A 14,403-nucleotide genomic window follows, 5' to 3' on the forward strand; every position below is an offset into this window, starting at 1 on the left:
ATATATTGGAGAATATAATTTATCTTTAATATTTTTTTATCCCATACATTATGGGTTTTATTTAAAATCTCATTAATATAAATAAGTACAATTTTTTTTTAATTTAAAAATTAGAAATACATGATTACATTAATGTCAAGGACTTCGATCAAAAACTGAAAATCACAAAGGTTTCAATCAAAGAACATTGATAGTTAGGGACCGCATCGAAGTCTCCCAATCTAATATTAGTATTAATGACATTTTTTATTGTTTGATACAAGCAGGAATCTAGCCAATATTTCCACAAGCTACCACACACTAGAGAGAGGCATCAAATGGTATCTTATTATCAAATAACAAGTCGTTTCCTTGAGGATCGGTGCTCATTCTAATCACTCAACAAGAAAAAGAAAAGAAAAATAAGCAAGGCTAAACTATAAGTACATGACAATTTATAAAGAGAAAATCTTACATGACAACAAGTTTGTATTCCTAACTAAAAAGTATAAAAACAAAGAAATCTCAATGCATAGGTCCAGTACTAATCCTAGGAGAGCCCAAAATAATAGGCACAATGATAGGAGCATGCGATTTGAGAGATAGAGAGACATGTAAGTAGGTAAAACAGATGGGCACGTAAAGGTTGTGGCCATGAATATTAAGGTTTTGACATTCTAGTTTGAGACAAGCACTTTTTATCTATAGCAGCTAGCAGTGATTCCTATGGACTAGTCCAGCCTGTTAGGGAGAGGACTATGTGGGCAAGAACAACTACGTTATCTCGTTTTTTGAATTCGCATTAGAGACAGACGGTGCACTCTTTCGAGAAACAATTAAAAAGAAAAATGCATTGGTGGAAAATCTTAAGTCGTTTAAATATAAAAATAATTCATGTCCGTTCAACGTAAAAAAAAAAAAAAACAAAAAACAAGGGCACATGGAAACCCATTGTGAATTAGGGTTCTGTCATTTATTCTCTTCAAACAAACAAAACAAAAAATTCTTTTATTCCCACGCATGCATCCAAATATGTATGTTAGTTTTTGTATGACTTAACATTTTTTAGTGCAAACACATCTCATCCGGAAACCAGCACATTTGCCTCCCATAAATCCCTCTTTTTTGCATGTAGTTGCACAATTGCTTGACCGAAAGCAAATACCTCGGTATTTATGGCTCGGAGACTCACAAATCTTGGATGACTTCTCATTCTTTGACGACTCCTCTTTTGTCTTTCCCTCAGCAACCATTGGCCCCGTTCCTGCCAAACATGCATCAATATATCAAAGTATCAAACCACATACATGATTTTATAAAATTCTGGTTTTCCTTTTTATCAACCGGAGAAGGAATATTCGAATTCAGAATTTCTTTGACACATATAAATACTGTTATATCTTCGGTTAGGTATAAAGATCAAATTAAGATAATGAAAGAGAAAGATACCAATAGCCACCAAAAGCAAGATGAGAATGAAGACAGTTGAAAACAAACGCCCGGAACGCTCCATCTTGATTTTGTGGGGGATGTGTGTGTGTGTTTGTGCACGCGTGTGAAATATGTACAAGTGAGATAAAGAGGGAATCGTTGATTCAAAGAATTAACCTTGAAGGTCCTTATATAGAGTTGGTATGAAAAAAATTAAGTGTATTTCCTTAAAAGGCGTTCCTTGATAAAAATAGCGAGTTTAGGGAAAACTTTCAGCTCCGAGAGACAAGAACAAAACCCTATTTTGGCTCATCATTCATCCTACATTTGAGGAGAGACAATGGCTCTTTTATTCCTCCCTTAAATTGAAATATTCCTTTTTGAGGTTACAAATGAGGAGTTCGTGAATCTTTAACCTATTTGTACATATCACCCTACTCACCCACACCACTAGACAACCCAGTTGAAATTGAAATATTACATTGTTGAAATGCCCCCTACATTTTCCCTATCATAGTTGTCTCTTTCTGTTTTTTTTGTTTTTTATTTTTGTTTTACATAATGCTAAAATATTTGGAAATTTTCAGGGCCTTGTGGTGGCTGTAGCTCCTAGGTTAGGCTTGTTTGTTGGACTCAGACCTGCTCATTGTGAGGTAAGTTTTTGTTTGATGCTTGGCCGTCCTAGCCTCTGTAGACTTAGCAAAATCTTAAGCAGTCCATTAAACATAATTAATAATGTGTTAACTCAAACATCAGACAATTACTAGACAGATTAAATTATTGTTTTGATCTAAGATTATTGTTGAACCATTTGATACGATCACTTAAACGAGTGAACTTATGATTGGCTAGCATTCCACATGAACACCAAATAAAATGACAACACTATTAGTTGATACACATCGTGTACTAAGAAACATCGGTTTTTAAACTGTACACCTCCAATTTATAGTTATCAACAACTTCAATTATTCACTCATTTCTTTTTTGGTCGAAAGGAGCATTCCTTAATTAAGTAGAAAATGTTACACCAATCCAAACGGAAAACAAAAGTAACCCAAAGTAAATTGGGGGGAATCAAATACATAAAGCCCAGCCCAATAAGCAAACTAGCACAAATTAAAACCCTAATCCCTAATTTCCAAACGCACTCTGCTGTTGCAGTTGGTATCACGAAGATCTTGTCAGTAGCCACCAAAGCAGCAATACTAAAGAAAGCAACCAAGTGGTCATTTCGACCAAGACATCGTAATAGAAAGCTTACAAACCCACAACTAAAAGTACACCACAACCAAAATTTGCCATTGCCAAACCGAGAAGTAGTTGCCAGATTCAAACCACCATGACAAATCCCTGCAACTATATACAAATATAGTAGCACATGGATAGCCGCCGTTGCAGTCGACACCAAAACAGCAATACTAGAGAAAGCAACCAAGTGATCATTTCGACCAAGACATCGTAATAGAAAGCTTACAAACCCACAACTAAAAGTACACCACAACCAAAATTTGCCATTGCCAAATTCAAACCACCATGACAAATCCTTGCAAATATATACAAATATAGTAGCACATGGATAGAAGGTGAGGCTAAGAGGGTGTGTAAAATACCCTACGTCAGCCGAAACCACAAAACACTTGGCCTCGAGGGGATTCCGGCATGCTTGCTATGGAAAGGGAAGTGAGCAAGGGAGATGGATTTGGCATCCATTTTCGATTAGGCGCCCACAGATCAGAGCCCAGGATGGGGTGCGGGTGGATTATGAGGAGGTGAGGTACAAAGGAAATGTGGGGGGAGATGAAGTTCTGGGTTAGCAAAGGGACGATCGGAAAAGAGGGAGGTTGGAGAAAGAGTAATGATCGTCAAAGAAAAGGCATGAAGCCCGGAATTGAGACAAACTCATGGAAAGGAGGAGACCAGGCTAAAAAATTCGAAACAAAGTTGAAAGGAAAGCTAAAATACAAGCAAGGGGGAATGAGAGGAGAGGAGGGGAAAAAAGAGAGGGAGAGGGTTGCCACTGGCACCCAAGCCAAAGGCTAGAGCTGGCAGCTAGGGTTTGACCTCAGTTTGTGTTTCGAAGCTTCTAGTTCTAGAGAGGATTACTTCAAATTCAGTAATGCTATTCATACCATGTTTTTATACCATATTTTCATACCACCTTAGGTGACATTTGATATGAACAGCCGCATCATTTGAATTAATCAGATTTTTAAATTTAGTTCATTATTTAATAAACTAATAATTAAGAAAAACTAGTTAATTAAATGATGATTGTGGTATACGAGGAGTCTTTCTCCTTCTTTTTCTTGGGTTTTGCAAATTTTTCAAATAATGTGGCTATCCACATCAGATGCCACCTAAGATGGTATAGAAATGTGGTATAAAAACATGGTATGAATAGTATTACTCCAAATTTCTCTTCAAGTGAGGACACTAGTGAGTTTCCTTTTTTTATTTATTTATTATTATTATTATTATTATTATTATTATTATTCACTCATTTCATATTTACCCATCGTAACCAATATGTACAGAGCTATAATGAAAAGCATATTTGCAAATGCGTATTTATAAATAAAAATAAAAAATAATTATTTGTATTTATTATTATTATTATTATTATTATTATTATTATTATTATTATTATTATTATTATTCACTCATTTCATATTTACCCATCGTAACCAATATGTACAGAGCTATAATGAAAAGCATATTTGCAAATGCGTATTTATAAATAAAAATAAAAAATAATTATTTATGCGCGTGCAAAAAAGTTAGTATTGTCTAATTATAAGAAAAATGTGGTTTGAGTAGACCTGTAAACGGGTCAGGTTTACTGGGTTTGGGTAGAGTTCAACCCAACCCGTTAATTTAATGGGTCACCCGAACCCGACCCGTTAAGCTAATGGATCATCCAAATCCAACCCGTTAAGCTAACGGGTTACCCGTTTAATCCATTAGTCCTTTTTTTTAAATTAACTAATTATTGACTCTAGTAAAAGAACCATGGAAACACCAAGTTTTAAGGGCAATTGAGAATTCAACATCGCATTCCAAAACAATAAAATCGTTTGTTGGACCGAGAGCAGGTTTGGGATAGCATTTCCATATACAAATCTCCAAAAATAGTAATAGTAGCAAGAGGAAATTGCCAGAAAACACGAAAACAACGCTTTCAAATTGCTGAATTTCTACACGAAAACATCGCTTGATGAACAGATACAGACCTTAATTTGAAACCTGGTCTTATTTTGAGCACTCGATTCTTGAAATCCAGATACTGCAGCAAGAACTTAAAGTAGGATTAACAACTAATCAGATGTTAATCCCAAGCTAATCCCAAGGACAAACCTTTAATCACCTCCAAACACAGATTCTGAACTAAATGCACAATTACAGTACTAATACTAACTATGAAATTTGATGGATTAAAAGCAAGATGAAAAACAAATGCATGGTAATAATCGAGAATTAAAGAAGAATGGCAGAGAGAGAACTCAAAGTTCAAACCTTTATCCAAACCATTTTATGCTTTAGTTTCAGAAGAACCCATAAACAAAAACATAAGAAATCGGATCCAAAACAACAAAAAACCCGTATTTTAGAGAGAGAGAGAGAGGATTATCAGGAGCAATCTTTGAGGGAAGAAGATGAGGGAGATAACCGGAGATCGAAGGGAAGGAGCACACGAGTCTCTCAGAGCAACGGCGTGAGAGAGTGGTGATAGACTGAGTCACTGAGGTTTGAGGGTTTTGCTATTGAAATTACACAAAAGTCCTCAATAAACGGGTGAAACGGGTGATTAACAGGTTTTGCAGATTCACCCAAAATGATCCGTTATTTAACGGATGATTAACGAGTTGACTCGTTAACCACCCGACCCGTTTATCATTCATCCGAAAACTAATTTTAACGGGTTGGATCGGGTTAATGAGTCAGATTGAAAATGCCAGGTCTAGAGACAAGGAAAGGTCATCTTCAATTTCTGCTCTTTTATTGGGACCCATCTAAAGCTGGGTTGACGTAAGTGACCCAGTTAGTCACGGATCTGGTAGCTGCAACACTTTTGTAGTTCTTGATCAGTGAAGATAAGTTTCTATTTTTCTTTTTCTCCTACCACATTGATCTCGATGATTTATAAGAAATTCAATTGAAAGGTGCAATTCCAAATCAAATTATTGTACTCAGCAAACAACACATACGCTTAAGAATATTTTTAGCATTCTAAAAATTCATCATACAACCAACTTTTTTTTATTTTTTATTTTTACATTGGGAATGAGTGTATGATGATTGAGTGCAAATAACGACTAATGTACTTTTGTCATTTCATAACTTCAACATTTCTTGGGAGCAAAGTTTATATAAATAGGCAGTTAGCAATAGAGAAGAGTACTGGATATCTAAAACGGGTGAGAAAAACATGGGAATTTGTGTTGAAGCCAAACAGAATGGATAATACTGCCATTCCATGTGGTTGACACTTGAAACAAAACCCATATGAAATTGCAGAATGTAAAACAATCAGACCAAGGAGTAGGATTGTTTCACCTTTTATTACTGTCTTCTCCCGTCTTCTCCTCTCACACCCTTCTTGTTATCTTTTTTTTTATATAAAAAATTCAAAATAAGATGTTGACGTGATTTAATCGTAACCGTTTAAATAGGAGGAAAGAAAAAGAAAAAGAAATTAGTAGGTGATGAGATAATCCTATTCTTCATATCAAAGATTTGCTTTATTTAGAAACTAGAAAAAAGGTGGCTATTACGGCCCCACTTGGGAAAAAACTTGGGCGCAATTATGAAGGCCCATATCGACTTCCCTCCTAATTATGAAGGCCCATATCGACTTCCTTTCCAAAAATTAAGGATACATGCATGATCCATCCCACTTATTGGAACAAAGCAAAAGGTCTCAAAAGCCATTGCTAAATTTAGCAAAATCTTTTTCTTCACCCCCTCTTCCCTGCAAAAAAATTAACCCATCAAATTTTGGCCTTGAAAATGATGCCACCATGAGATTCAGACATCGGTCAGTTTCGGCTAAATGACCTACTTCCATACAATACAAGCATGTATTTGGATGTGTTCCTGCCCTAATCACGGCTGTCCATCCCTCCAAGCAAGGTAAAGAGGACTTAATTATCCATTGCTTTAGAGGTTCAACAAGTTCCTTGGAAGGACTAAACTTTCCTTTTGCAGTAAAATGATTAACACAAAACAAGGGTGCATGAGTTGCAATGTGGCTTTGGATGGACCTGTCGATTTCTATTAGTTTTCCCATTAGGAGTCCTGCTACGTTAATCTTCAGAACCGTCCCAACTAATGCACAGAGGTTAAAAGATGAAGAGGCAAAGAGGTCTTCCTACTATCAGCAAACTCCATAACAGTATAAATCTGCGGCACATCATATATAAAATAAGGGTATGAAAAAAATATATATGAGGTTTGGTTCAAAGTGAGACCCAAGTCATTGTTCGCCTTGCCAGGCATGTGCATCTTTGAGTCGACTCAGCTAACCTTTCGCTCATCCAGGTTAATAGAACCTGACCGATAAAGAAAATAGATCCAAATCTATAGAAGGAATCTATACTTGTGTACATTGGGACACACTAAGTGTTCACTACTTACAGTCAATTCACTGCTTACTGTTTAGAGTGAATAGTATGGGCAATTTTATTGCCCTTGTCCTCCAATTGCCATTGCCCTCCACTAATAGGTGGAGATATTCTAAATTAGAAGTGTTTATGGCTCTTTGAATTCCTTAATGGAGAATCATGGCCATTTGTTCTCCATTGAAGCACTTTCGAGTGCTTTTACACAAAAACTTTGAATTTCAATAAAATTTTAGCCTATTTATAATAAAAACACTTTTAATCAAAACACTTATATGTAAAGTATTTTATAGAGAAGCAGATCCCAAATGAAACTTGAATGACCAACCCATAAAAAAATAAAATTAAAAAAAAAAAACAATTCTACAAGGTATGCCAAAAAGTAATTCATAAAAAGAAAGATTAAAAAAACCGGTGGCAGGAATATCAAGAGTAACGCAACAAACATAGGCACGCTTGATGAAACTTAGCAGAATCGAACAAATTAAATAGTGGTAACTGAACGAAATGGAGACACATGCATGAATTTGATGAAATAGAAAAGAAAAGAAGATGCGTATTGCTATTTGACTTTGTTTATAGTAAAGTTAGACCCAAATAATTTGCATAATTAATGGCCCCCATTAGAGAACATTCCTTATTTGAGGGCAACAAGATTCGACCACCATACCCCTTGATTAATTATTGCTAAACAACTTTTGAATTGACTGTTATTAAATTTTTTTCGACAAAGGAACAACGCTAGTGGTTGAATTGTTAAATGTTAGGAAAGCGAGAAACCAATGGAGATCGAACCTCCATCAAAATACATAAACATTATTATTTTTTGTTACGGTAAAGTGCCATCTACGATTGAGTGTTATTAATTAAACTAAGTATACAGTTTGTGGGGGACTCTGAATGAATGAGGATCCTCTCTGGATCCTCTTTGTGAGGATCTTGGGATCCTCCAATTAAATTCGTTATCATATATCGTGCGGCCAGAAATTATTGTAAATTTTTTTATTTAAAATTAAATATAAATAGTATCTAACGAAAACTGGTCACATGATGTACGATGAACATATATGATTGGACAATTCTCGGGATCCTTATGGAGCAAAAAATAATCAAGAAGAATATGGAGACGAGACGTGGATTTTTGGGTGAAAAAGACAAAATTAGCCTCGAGGCACTCTGGAACTCCCACGCGCAAGCAGCGAACAATCAAAACTCAATCAAGGTCAAACGTGATCAAAATAGGTAGTTATTCAAAACCTATTTCATCCATCCTCATCAAATCATCCCCACAAGATAACCTCCAAAATATTTATTCAAAATAGGATTAATTACCTAAATTAATTAATTAATTTCCTAATTGATTGCAAGAAATTATTTTGACATAATATCTTGCAATTATACCCACAAACCACCAAATATGGCCGATTCCCATCTCTCCCAAAGTGGCCAACCACACCCCTATAAATACCACCTCATTTCTCCAAAAACTTAAGTGGAATCCTCTTGCAAAATTCTCTAAATATTTTTTCCTCAAAATTCTAACTTTGGTATCGGAGGTTCTTCAGCCAAAGCACCCTTCCCCCTCATTCATCGTGGGCGCATGAGGCTCTTGGCCTTGACCTAAGATATTAATTGTTTTTGCAGGTACATTTTCGTCCAAAAACAAGAATGAAGAAATTTATATTCATAATCCTCACAAAGAGGATCCTTATGCAACTCTAAATATGTCCAACTTGTGCATTGCTAATTCAATCGTACGGCCGCCAGCTGTGACTGACACATCACATATATATCCTTCGTAACAGTATTAATCATCTTGATTATCAAACCCATTAATTAGTTTCCTAATAATATATTTGTCTTGGTAATGCAATTGGAATTGGTTATTTGTCGGGCGTAAACCCAACTAACAAGATGTGCGTAGTTGACCTAAATACATTTCTAATTAAAAAGTCAACCCAAAATGTATTCTTGTTCTTCATGCAGGTGGATAGACATATATAGTTGGATTCTAAATAACATATACATGGCCGATTGATTGAATCTGATAATGTTGTTGCCCTATCATTATCGTACGTTTTATGATTATAAACCTCTTGATCATAATATATAATATTCAAGGTGGATTAGGCCTGTAACCTAAAAGTTAGACTATCACGATTGATTTGTACAAAAATTCAAGCTCTTATGTATTACAAATTCAGTTACAAGATTCAAGACTTGAAGCTTTAATTTTTGTTGGATCTGAGACCCCAAAACATTTCGATAGTCAAGCTAACGTGCTTTTAATGAAGATCAGGTTTTGCAGATTGGTAACGAGAAATAAAAATTCTAATCCACCCTCCAATCACATTACGATGATCTCCAAGTCCCTGAAGCAAAGATGTGAGAAAATGGTAATCCAACATTACCTTCACCACTCAAAAGGCTATTTACTTTTAGAAAATTTGGTTTACGTCAAACAAGAATTTCATATTTTAACATAAGTTGATGCATATTTCATTTTCTAGTTAGCTCAATAAAAATAATTTTTCTCTTCATAAAGCAATTTTCACTCCTAAAACCATCTCCAATGGTGGCTTATAACCTAAATTTTCCCTCCCCCCCCTCCCAAAATCCACTCCAACCCAAAACCTAAACCAAACCTAAAACCTAAAACTTAAAATAAAGGCAAATACCGGTCATAAATTTAGCCCACAAATTGAAGTGGGACCCACGGATGAGAGTGAAAAGTGGGCTGTGAAGCCCAAACACACTTGCTCCACGCGTAGACACGCAAGTCATTCAGCCAAGGTGGACCCCACCCACGTGGGTGTGTCCCCCGCCGTGTCAGAATATGTCTGTAGCCAACGACTACTTTTCTCCATCGCACGGCTGTGGTAATTGGACCGTTGGTTAATCCAACGGTCCACATTCAAATGTTTTTTTTAGTTTTATATTTATATATTTATTGAATCCAACGGCTTAGATCGAATATAATCAAATCTAACGGTAAAAAAAAGATCTAATGGTCTAAATTTAAATCCAATGGCTAAAATAATTTAAAAAAATTATTTAACTTAAAATTCAACCAAAAACTCTATAAATATCTATGTATTTGTTCAAACATCCACACAAAACTCACATTTCTCCTACAATTCTTCCAATTTTTCTTTCTATCATTTCTTCTCATTTCCAAAATTTTCAAGATGGCAAAAGAGCATGTTAGAGGTCGTAATTGGACCTTTGACGAATATATTGCTTTATGTTTGGCATGGATTTCTGTTGGTGAAGATGGTGCCGTCGGCACCAATCAAAATAGAAAGGTATTGTGAGGTAAAATCGTTGATAAGTTCCATGAAAACTCCAACGCCGGTCAAAGGGAAGTTGGTGGTGTTTATGATCAGTGAAAGATTATCAACAAAGCGTGCACTTTGTGGAAGGGAAGCTTGGAGAGAGCCATGGTTGACATGCCTAGTGGAAGGGGCACCTTAGAAATTGTGAGTTTCTTTGTTGATATTTTAGTTGTCATGTACATAATAGTATTTTGCAACTAATTGTTTTTATGTATTTTTTGCATAGGGTGACAAAGCAATGGCAATTTACAAGACAAGAACTACACCAAAAATCAAGCTTTTAAGTTGCATCATGCTTGGAACATCCTCAAGGATTGTCCGAGGTGGGGAACCAATGCGAACCAACAATGTGGAAGATTATTTCATAATGAAGCCCCATCCCCAAATGATGTCAATGAAGGTGTGAATTTTGCCGACAATGAAGGTGTTGAACAAATGAACCCAACTTCTTCTTTTGCAAGGCCCTCGGGTAGAGATAAGCAAAAGGAAGCAAAGAGAAAAGGGAAGTCCCAAGATCCGATACGTGCACAATTTGCTAGCGAAATGACAATAGTGAACGAAAACATGTGCCGTCGGCAAGAAGAATCTGCCCAAATGCTTTTGGCCATGAAGGAAGAAGGGAATAGGGAGCAAGAAAGGTACGAAACTAATTTGATAATGGAGGACCTCGACAAATACACTCCAGAGAGGAAGAAATACTTACGTGGTAAGCAAAAGGAAATTTTACGAAGGAATGCCACAAAGAGTATATTTCAAGATGATGATTCATCTCAAGACTATCACCCAAGTCCATCACCAAGTCAAGATGGTGGATATCATTATTAAGTTTATGTAGTCTATGAGTTTTCGATTGTATTAAGTTTATGTGGTTTATTAATTGTCTTTTTTTTTTTAAGTTTATGTGGTTTATTAAATGTCGTTGGTATTAAGTTTATGTGGTTTATCATGATTTTCATGTATTGATTTAGTGATTTTTCAAAATTTATCGGAATTTAAATATTTTTAGGTTAAAATGTTCATAAAATTAATTTAGGATAATCTACATAATTTTTTTTTAAAAAAAAAAGTTAATTTAAAAATATAGGCTTAATTCATTCTTTGATAATCTCGGGCTAAAATTTTAGGTCAGAAGGTATGGAGTAGAAAAGCTGTTTTCAGGCTGAAACCTAAATTTTTTTGGCTAAATATTTTTAGGTTATAAGCTACCATTGGAGATGGTCTAACTGAGGTCAAAACCATTAGACTACAAAATACTATTAATCTTAGGGGATCCCTAATCTTATTTGTTTTGTGTAAACCCAACTATATTGACCATTCAACGTCCCTAGTAAACTATTGCAACTAGATGCTTCATCACCTCCAATTACAATTATTATCCGATCATGTAATTACCCGGTAAACTTGCTACTATAAAAAAAGTAGTTCAGTACACGTCAACTAATGATAAAAATATAGCTAGATTTCTTGGAAGATGTCCAGATTAATTAAGTGGTTTCATTATGCATGCCTTAAGTTTCCTCAACTACTAACTCATACGCGCCTATGAATGTTATAGTCACATTGACTTAAGGATTTAATTATATATCTGGAAATTGATAAATGCTAATTAAGGAGATCTTCTTAAAAGTGTGATTCTTTATGGACTCTCCGTTATCTCATGTTTTCGGTACAATTATCATGCGAATATTATAAAGCATTGTGTCAAAAACATAATATGGCGGAGTCACCTCATGTTTTTTGTACAATTCTCATGCGAATATTATAAAGCATTGTGTCAAAAACATAATATGGGGGAGAGTCCATAAAAAGTCTTACGTTAAAGAAGTTTATTTAGCATTTCTCATAATTAAATGTATAAATATTGCTAAACAATGAGAGTCAATGGCATATGTGTCATGTCAAAATATTGATCATTCGGCATTTTTAATGTCATTTTCAGGTTGGAAATGTCGACTCATCCACCGAAAGGATTTGGTGGAAACCCTAGCTACTTGAATTAATTATGGCCTTAATTAAGCAGAACGGTATCACAATCACATTGTATAATTATTTAATTAGAAGTGTTTACTAATCCTTGGCTGTGATCTTATGTACCTAATCCAAAAAGTTTTGTATCTTTCCTTTTTGGTTTTATATAACTCATCATTCATCAAGTTTTCTGTTTCGAGGGGAAGGGTTGAAGCATTGCCAATAGAGATTAAAGAAGATAAATTAAGGGTAATTACAGTGGGATTCATACAGAACAAAGACAAATATATATATATATATATATATATATATATATATATATATATATATAAAATTAAATAAGGACGATTCAAACATTGTGTTTTATATGATAGGTGTCAAAGGAGCCGAGGGTTTTGTATATGCTTTTCCGAGCCCCTCCTCTAATATTTATCTACTGAGTAATGCTAGGGTTTTGTATATTTGTCACCAATAAAAAACGTGCTTATTTAAGTTTGTAAATTTTGTTTACAAATTTAGTCTTCTTAACATTACTCTTACCGATATGTACGTAATTTAAATCCTAAAACATATTTGATAATGATAGTGTATATATAATAAGAAGCAATATTCAAAACCTGCTTACGCTTAATTATTTTGATAAAGTCCCTCTTGAAAGTATTCCTTTTTACAAGAACAGTAAATGATACCATTGTTGGGGCAACTTGTTCACGTTTTTATGGAGAAATAATCTACACTGTTTAAGTTTTGCATCTAACAATCATTCCTGCAAAACATCAACAAGTTTGAAAACTGTTTAACTATGATGGATTGTCGTGAACCTTTAATTTTTTACCATAAAGTAATGCATGTCGTTGTCTATTTAGTTATTTTCTTGTAGTTAGATGATTTTTTAGGAATAATCCTTTTTTTCTTTTTTTGAGGTCAAGGAATAATCCTTAAGTAATCCTAACAAATATTGAATGGGTCGAATCCTTGAACCAGATAGAGAGCAGGGCAGCGCATGCATTAGATGAATAGAACAAATTTGGAAAAGAATATTTTACTGCATCTGTTATGTAAATAGGTGATCCAACAATTGCATGCATGCAGTCGTGATGTTAAAACATGTTTGTGCAACAAAAGGGGTGCCACGTACAAGGTATAACACAAAACAAGTTGAATAAGTTTCAATTCATTAAACGTCAGCGAAACTTTCATGCTAAAATATGTGGAACAATACTTGGCTACTCAAAGAGGAGTAGGAATTCCTACTCAAAATTTCTCAAAATTGTTCCATGTCAATTTATAGAACTTTTTGTTTATAATCAGAACCGTTCATATTATAAATCACCATATAAAGATCACCTCTACAAAAAATCAAATAAAACTAAGGTCGTTTAGTCACCAAATTATTTTAAAAACAAATGAACGGTATTGGTAAAAGCATTATGAACCGTCTATGTATTTGTTACAATAGATTGACCAAACGACCTTAGTTTTAATTTATTTTTTACATAAATGATCTTTACAATGTGATTCATAGTATGAACGGTTTTGGTCATAAGCACAAAGCTCCGCAATTAAAACACTAAAAATTTTGAGTAGGAATTCCTACTCATCTTTGACTAGCCAAGTATTGTTCAAATATGTGATATCATGTTTCAAAGAGTGGACTTCATTAGATATCGGTTTGACTTTTGATAACAAGATTAGTCCAGCCTTACACACACACACACATATATATATATATATATATATGTGTGTGTGTGTGTGTGTGTGTGTGTGTGTGTGATGGTATAAAATAAAAAAGGTCCTTCAAGTTAATGAGCGAAAGAAGAGATCTAGTGAGGCCCCCATGACTTTTAGGTCAAATGGGACATGGATGGCATGAGGTGAGGGTAGAACTTCAGGGATTTTATTTCCTTGTAACAAAACTCCTAGGCAACCAATATAGTTAAATTGTTACGCCAGTTCTATATCATATTTCCAAATAGACAAATTAGAGCCCGTAAGAAACAGAAGCCAAATATCCCAATTGAATGATTAAATATTGTATGAAATTTTCCACAGCAGCTTTCTTCATTAGA

General features: G+C 34.7%; 1 protein-coding gene across 1 annotated transcript; it reads right to left on the reverse strand.

Moving 5' to 3' along the window:
* Window positions 1-920: 920 nt before the first annotated feature.
* LOC126593725 (defensin Ec-AMP-D1-like) lies at window positions 921-1,586 on the reverse strand. The gene is made up of 2 exons (XM_050259836.1): window positions 1,429-1,586; window positions 921-1,243 (listed from the first exon to the last, which is right to left on the reverse strand). Exons 1-2 carry the CDS (start codon window positions 1,490-1,492, stop codon window positions 1,035-1,037), a joined length of 273 nt encoding a protein of 90 aa, XP_050115793.1. The 5' UTR covers window positions 1,493-1,586; the 3' UTR covers window positions 921-1,034.
* Between the last annotated feature and the right edge of the window lie 12,817 nt (window positions 1,587-14,403).

Source organism: Malus sylvestris, chromosome 12 (genome assembly GCF_916048215.2).
Source record: "Malus sylvestris chromosome 12, drMalSylv7.2, whole genome shotgun sequence".
Taxonomy (NCBI): Eukaryota; Viridiplantae; Streptophyta; class Magnoliopsida; order Rosales; family Rosaceae; genus Malus; species Malus sylvestris.

What these genes read in the sequence shown, in the direction of transcription:
- LOC126593725 (XM_050259836.1), bottom strand. Translation starts at nt 1,492, where the DNA reads ATGGAGCGTTCCGGGCGTTTGTTTTCAACTGTCTTCATTCTCATCTTG. An exon ending in CTTGCTTTTGGTGGCTATTG is followed by an intron (nt 1,244 to 1,428) that starts GTATCTTTCTCT and finishes CATGTTTGGCAG; the next exon opens with GAACGGGGCCAATGGTTGCT.